This window comes from Pleuronectes platessa, chromosome 8 (genome assembly GCF_947347685.1).
Source record: "Pleuronectes platessa chromosome 8, fPlePla1.1, whole genome shotgun sequence".
In the NCBI taxonomy this organism is placed as follows: Eukaryota; Metazoa; Chordata; class Actinopteri; order Pleuronectiformes; family Pleuronectidae; genus Pleuronectes; species Pleuronectes platessa.
The window spans coordinates 13067375-13074699 of NC_070633.1; the positions used below are offsets into that span (position 1 = coordinate 13067375).

The 7325-nt window shown below is 41.8% G+C and overlaps 1 protein-coding gene across 3 annotated transcripts; it reads right to left on the reverse strand.

The window, feature by feature from the left end:
• hnrnph1 (heterogeneous nuclear ribonucleoprotein H1) lies at positions 1–5651 on the reverse strand. 3 transcript variants are annotated; one of them, XM_053428534.1, is made up of 11 exons: positions 5546–5651; positions 4422–4518; positions 4152–4316; positions 3925–4068; positions 2889–3027; positions 1947–2128; positions 1637–1791; positions 1380–1515; positions 1210–1293; positions 959–1051; positions 1–770 (listed from the first exon to the last, which is right to left on the reverse strand). In XM_053428534.1, the coding sequence occupies exons 2-11, from the start codon at positions 4501–4503 to the stop codon at positions 673–675; spliced, it is 1278 nt and encodes a 425-aa protein (XP_053284509.1). In that variant the 5' UTR covers positions 4504–4518; positions 5546–5651; the 3' UTR covers positions 1–672. The 3 variants fall into 3 exon arrangements, with proteins under 3 accessions (XP_053284509.1, XP_053284511.1, XP_053284510.1); XM_053428536.1 differs by having other exon boundaries at positions 1–774; XM_053428535.1 differs by having other exon boundaries at positions 4422–4536; positions 5546–5616.
• Positions 5652–7325: the final 1674 nt, after the last annotated feature.

A 7325-nucleotide genomic window follows, 5' to 3' on the forward strand; every position in this document is an offset into this window, starting at 1 on the left:
TTTCAATTAGATATTCCAGACTAGTTTATTCACGTTGTGCACAGGAAATACAAATAGCATTTGAAGAAGTAGAAACCTACATGTCAGCAGATTCTAAATGCACATGCTGTTGATACAGCCCTCATCCAGACAAACTGCTCCATCAACAGTCACACCTTTAGAAAACAAAACATGCTCTGACCATGTGATGTTTCAAATTCAGATTAACACTTTAATTGGAAATTAAAAGCTAGAAGATGAAACGAGGTCAAAACATAAGCTACCAGAACAGATTTGTTTTTGTTCATGCACTCAGACATTGAAAATTATGTTAAAGCCACCGGGACAGGATGAGTTAACCTTGAGGAACAGCCAGGTGTTGGGTGAATAAACACAAAGAACACATTTCCTGGTATCAAAATTTTAAAGCAGATTTTCTGTGAGATCTGAAAACTGAGTATTGGGGAAGACGAACAGCGCTTCCGACAAACTTCTTGAGACACGAGATGATCTCGCTTCGGTCTGAAGATCATCCACTTAAAAAAACAAATACAAACCCTACCGCTCAGTATTTTCAGAACATCCTCACCTGACTCTAACGTTTTAATAGGTGACTTACATTTCCAGTCCTTCCAGCAAATTGCTGAGTTAAAAAGAAACATCAAATTAAGGGGGAGAAAGAAAAAAAAAAATCTACATTCCCCATCCCCCACCCAGTCCATTCATGGAGCCTCTGCTTCCTCCTCCTCCGCTGCCGCCGTAGTAACTGCTTCCCATGCCGCCCTGGTTACCTAACAAGAGAAAGAGAATACATACTATAGGACCGGGGAGTTCAAGAACAAACAAAATGCTGCACTTGTGCCTTTGGATAAAATCTGCCCAGGTTTTTTTGCTACTACATATCAATACTTAAAAGCAGGAAAGGTTCTGGTTTAGGGTGAATGTGGACGAATCCTGTTGTAACAGAGCTGACACTCACTATAGTCATTGTAACCGCCCATGTTTCCTTGGCTGCTGTATCCCCCAGAGTACCCTGAGCTCAGTTGGCCACTGCTGTAAGACGACTGGTTACCTATGGAGAGGAAAAATCACATCAGGTGTAAGGAGACATTAAATCACTAGGAAATATACTTGTTTTATTCTGATGTGGGCTTTTTTCCTATCAGAGCTTACAGAATAACTAACAAATAACAGAGGCCACTATTTAAGACCTTTCCAACAAATACTCACCCATGCCACCCATCATCTGGCTGCCATAAGCGCCATTACTGCCACCTGCTGTTGAGTTCAAAAACAGCTCCACATATCGATGCTCTGGGGGGACAAACAGGGAGTGAGTGACACTGAATAACAAATACTGCTATATAGGGTTGAAGTAAAGACAGGCATTCGTAACTCACGCATGTTTGCTTTGTCTTTGGACATAGCTGCCACAGCATCCTCGTGTGTTGCAAACTCTACATCTGCCTCCCCGGTTACTCTGCCATCGGGCCCGATCTCAATATGGACCCGCACCGGATTCAATGGTGAGAAAAACTAAGAAATGCAAACACAACAAAGGATTAACTTGTGCTAAATTGCTGTCCACCTGCAGCCTGCATCGAGTAGACTGGAATTGAGCAGTTCATCTGTTTTTACAATTATTCTTCTGTCCTACATTGTAGATGTCTGTCTCTGAGGCTCTGTACGGTAGCCCCCTCATGTGGACACAGTGGCCTGTTGTACTCTGGAAGGAAGAGCCGCCTCCGCCGCCGCCGCCGCCACCACCACCACCACCACCGCCGCCATCTCCATACCGTCCGTCCGATACACCTGGATATACATTAGGAAGATTAACAAAGTCTTATGGGGACTTTACATCCTAATCTTATTTCAGTGCAGAGGTAGCATGAAGGTACGAAGGGTGAGTGATAATTTAAAACAATTGCACAGGTTAATTGATCAGCAGATGAGATTTTGTCACCCACCTCCTCCATATCCTCCTCCACGACGCATTCTGTCATAAGATCCCCCTCGGCCCATCATGTTGTAGCCACGACCACCTGAGGGCCGGTCATAGGGGCCAGGTCTCTGCATGCCCATTGGCTTTCGCTGGGGTTCATAGTGGGTCCGCACCTCAGCGCGGCTACTCTTGAAGATCTCAATGTACCTAAGAGCATATAGACACCACAGTTAGGGCATGTAGAATGGACCAATAGTGCATTTGCTCAATACTGATGAAACTGGGCTATTTAGATGCTGTCATGGTGTAGTCCATAGGTGGTAATATCTTTTGAGGAATTAATGCAAGTTGTTAATGAAATAGATTCAAGGAATCAACTTATTTACTGAGTTGAAATAGGGAAGCTGTTCAAATTCATATGGGCCTAAATGACTTTACCCTTTTCTTATGGTTACCTGAAGCGATTTACAGATCTGATTCAGTTTGTTGTGATGGAGCATCCTGTGTCCTTGCCATGACAGCCATAGTACTGATTTCAGAGGGGTTGAGAGGGCACCAGCCCTTCTGCAACCCACTCTATGCATTACCTGTGACAGTGGGCCCCAGATCCTCGTGTACAGTAGCCCTCTGATTTTACCACCAGGGAGACTCCTTACCATTTATCAGCCTGGACTCATGTTTAGTGCGGAGGCATCATATGTTCTCAAAATTAAACATGTACTCAAATTGGGGATGACTTTTAAAATAAGAATGGTGCCCAAGCAAGCTTATGTTCCCACGGGACATTGTGAATGTGTGGTCTATATGGAACTAACATGGCAATAAGTGTATGCGTTTGTGGTAAATATTACATATATGCTTGAATAAGCCAAGATTATTGTATAGTCAGATTTGCATTTGTTTTTGATGTTGAGGTGCACACCATAAGAAAAGCAACTTATCCAGCCAACCAACCAACCATCCCCACCTGTGCCCTATTCTTTCCTTGTGTTTCTTTAGAGCCTTTTCAGCTATATCCTGTGAAGCAAACTGCACGAAGGCCTCCCCCGTACTCCTCCCCTGGATGTCCACCGGCAATGTTATCCCATTTGGCACGATTTCCAACCCTTCAACCCAAGGACAGATAACCCCAGCAGGGGACACATTAAATCACATTCCCAATCACAGAGAGAAGTTTCTCTAAAGAGAGAGATATCAAACTTATGGAAAACTCTACACAATCATCACACATACCAGTTCAAGATTTAAACCAGTGACTGGCCATTTCAACGACTTACATTAACTGGATTTTGGGGTAGAAAGAAATGAGAGGATAGAGGAAGAAATATGGAAAAGGGCACTGTGTGGGAGATCAGGCTAGTATTGGTGTGTTGATGAAGAGAGAAAAAGATCCTGGTGGGTGACATGAGTCTGATTACTGTTCGTCCATAAGAAGCTCATATAACATTTGGAATATCAAAAAAAAAATTAGAAAGACAAGGGTGTGAGGAGATGGGGAAGAAGACAAATGGGGTTAGACTTTCATATCAGTGAGGAAGAGGACCCCTTCCATTATTAGTAAATTACCAATAGGCACTGATAGCTTAAAATGTAGCTAAGCTGTTTTACTTCTAACAGACCAATTTAAAGAAAATGTGATGAAAGTGGGTTCAAGATAGTTACGATGGGCATAGATAGAAAAAGTGTTTTCGCATAAAAGATTCGTCCCTTGAACAAACACTAAGTATTAGGAGTTCAAACTTTCTCAATACAATTTTAACTGCCTTCCTTTTCCGGCATAATTGTCTCACTGTTCATCAATCCAAGAACATATATAATTTTTATTATTTTATAATGTAAAATTACACAGTAGGTAATTATTCTCCCATGTTACAGGACCTCTGTGTAAATCAGAGCCAGATTTAGTGTACATTCAAAAAAAGAAAGATGAAAAAAAAGTTTAAATTGCCGCTACTAATTTGAGGAAGTTTCCTATTAATCGCAGAAACGAGATCTAACCTTACCTGAGAAAAACTGTACTATCTCCTCTTTGCTGCAGCCAAAGGGGAGACCTCGGAGCCGAACCAGCCCATCTCCTGCGGTCTCCGGACAGTTTGGCCCTGTGTGCTTCATGACCCAGTCCATCTCCACGTTGTTGGATTTAAAAACTATATTGCAGGACACAACGCAATCAGTTATCACAGCTAAACCGTCATTACCAAGGATTTATCTGTAAAGCAGTTGTACACACCCTCCACGTATCTGTGACCCATAGTTTCTCGGTCTTTCTTTACTGCAATCTTCAGGTCCTCCTCTGTCTCCAGCTCCACAAATGCCTCTCCGCTGGGACGCCCCTCTCTTGTGTAGGTGAAGTGGATTCCGCCTCCTCCATTGTTGATGACTTTACAATCAGCTTCTAAGGTACAAAAACACAAATGCCCATTAAAACCATTTCCAGCTACTTCAAATGTTTTTTTTCCCCTTCAAACTAGATCTAAAAATCTGCATTCAAAAAACCAACCTGCAAAAAACCTCTGTACTTCGTCCACTGAGCAAGACCATGGGAGACCCCTGATGCGTACAACATATCCTTCGTCTGCCATGACTGGTCGCGTTCCCTGAAGAGAAATACAAAACTAGTATACATGTGGGAAATTAACAGGCAAATCTTTATCGGGTCAGCTCATACATTCGTATCCTGAATATCGGCTCTGTCCACTTAACTAGCATTCACAGCCTCACAACGACATCTACCAGTAAAAGGTGATTTTCAAATAAACCGTAGCCCCCCATCTGACTGCAAGTTGAGTCCCCAAACACTGACTTTCCATTCTGATGGGGAAACATTGGCCTATATTTCTGGAGGTTCTCTGCACGTGAGCAACATACGTGCTAAATGGGTGAAATTTGGGGCCGTAAAAGCCGTCTAAAACGCCATCTTCCCTCTGAAAGGTAAAATGGGGTCACGGTCTTGAGCGATCACAATTGTCTCTCGAGTCTGTAGCGTGGACCTAGTGCTAGGAGTATATGATTTTGTTAGCAGCGCCATCTTGAGGCCTTTTCATTGAGGAAAACCTGTAAGTACGAAATCGTAAGAAATTTCGGTTTACCGAATTCTGCGTGAGAGAACCAGACCCGTGGTCTGGGAGAAGGAAACAAGGAAACTGTGACGATTAATCAATACCTTGCTTGTTCCTAACACAAAGGCTTTGATGCCCACTTAACAAAAAGCGCGAACCAGACGAGTCGGTTTCGGGAAGCTAGCAACACAACAAAGCGGAGCTTTAGCGTCTCCTACTCCCAATTAGAAAATATTTCTGACGTTTAGATGAATCGATGGATGTAGACGAGACCACAGAGGACATGATGAATTAGTAATGAGGGCCCTCGTTTGTTTCAGACCGGGTGAGGGGCCTGCAGCGCGCTCACCACCGCACCCAGACCCAAGAACAAAAGCGGCCCTCTCGGCCTGCGCCATGTTATTAGCTGCTAGCTCCCAGGCTAGTATGTGCTAACTAACGGTAACGTCAATGGGATAGAATGAAGAGTTCTTACCGGAAGCTATTCAATGCCATAAATTCAAGCTAAGTTCAAAGCCATGTTTTAGCAAGATTAGTTAAACGAGAGCTTCGTATATGAACTTACCTTATACAAGCGTAGATACAACACGCCGGAGAGTGTGTGACCAGACCTGCGTGATGCGGAGGAAACCTTGCGCAGGGTTGCCAGCGCCTCCCCTTACCGTCCCCCTTTCAGGAAGTGTAAGATGACGTGCTGAATAATAAACTCCGGCACAGTCACACTATTTCACAACCAAACCTTACAATTAAACTTCTAATCGATATATTTGTTTCTAAATTTAACGAAATAAAAAATATATAATGTTTTTATTTTCTACTATGTCACAGTCTACAGAAAATGTGGGTTCTTGGTTCACACCTGGCAACCCCGGCTGTAGAGCCAGGCGCCTCCGGCCGTTTGTGCGTCCACGATGGTCCACGCCCTGGACCGATGACGCGGCTGCCCGAGGCCCTGTGCGGCCCGGTGGCGTCTCCTGGCCTACAAACCTCAGACTGGCTATAACCAGAGGAGCCGTTAACTCCTCCATGCTCTGCAGATTGAACCGAGTGCAACACACAGGACACCTTCCACAACAACACCTAACAAAACACATTCGCATTAAAACACCACCAAATATCACCATGTCACTCTATTCATGTACAAACGTGCAATCACCCTGTGCCACTGCACTTTACGTTATAGCATCAGTACAAACCAGTATAGTAAAGGTTTATATAATGTATAAACGGCGTTTAATGTATATACTCCGAACTTTTTATATATTTTGTAATCTTCTACCTTTTTTTAAATCTTTTTTATTTTCTTGTCTGTGACTGAATTTCCATAATGTGTGGATAAATAAAAAGTTTTTTCTTATGTTTTATCTTATCATACAATAAGCAACACTAAATACCAGTTAATAAGACATACAAATAAGTAGCAAATCACAATAGATATTGATAGAGTTTTTTTTGTATCATGGCGTGTAACGGTATCAATAGTATTAGCTTATTTAGGTTTATCATTGAAACAAGGATACACTGAAAAACCCTGGCTACTATAAATGGAAGATTAGTAATTACAAATTTGCAGAGGTCAAGTGCACAAGTAGCATTTGTAACCATCTAGATCTACATCCAAGATGGTGGTTTGTTGGCTGGCCAAAAGTAATGAATGCGAGCAGATTATAGATCACTTGCTGAAATTAGTCAGTTCCGTGAAGGAGTAGCTTCATTCAACAATTTCAGACTTGCCCTTTTTTGAGACAATTCGAATCACTCTGGAATGCAGCGGTGTACTGGCCATTGACATGAACCCTATAAATAATGACCAAGCTCCAGAATTGTATTTGTTTATCTGTAAGAGGCAGAGGGTAAACAATTACATTAACTCTACTGGTTTTATTCAGTAAAATTTTTGAAATAGTGGTGCTTTGGTTAATTTGTGCTTCTTATTCCTATGATGAACATCATTTTGAGTGTATATGTTACACTTTTTGGTTTAAAAAAGACCTACTTGTTACTTTAAATAAAGCTATTCAATCCGTCAGATACATGTATATAATTTCAATTGGCACTGCATACACAGATATATAAGTATAATGATTATAATTTCATGCTCTATAACAGTCATGACAACAAATCCCTTTGATTCCAAGTTGAGTTTCAGGTAATGCACATGTACTTCAACATCAGCAAACTTACAACTGCACAAGTTTTCAATTTACTATCTTTCTATTGCTGTTTAGCAGGTAACAGGTTTTAAATTGATTTATTTTCCAATAGAAGTACATGGATATAAAGTTTAGAATGATTTAAAAAAAGAAAATGCGATCAGTATAAAGATGGACGAACTGCATCCGTGT

Bases quoted from the DNA above. Each gene is read 5' to 3' on its own strand.
- hnrnph1 (XM_053428534.1), bottom strand. From the start codon at position 4,503: ATGGCAGACGAAGGATATGTTGTACGCATCAGGGGTCTCCCATGGTCT. The intron at 2,129-2,888 runs GTGGGGATGGTT...ATATGCTCTTAG, and splicing joins AAGGAAAGAATAGGGCACAG to GTACATTGAGATCTTCAAGA. The intron at 1,792-1,946 runs GTGGGTGACAAA...ATGTATATCCAG, and splicing joins TGGAGGAGGATATGGAGGAG to GTGTATCGGACGGACGGTAT.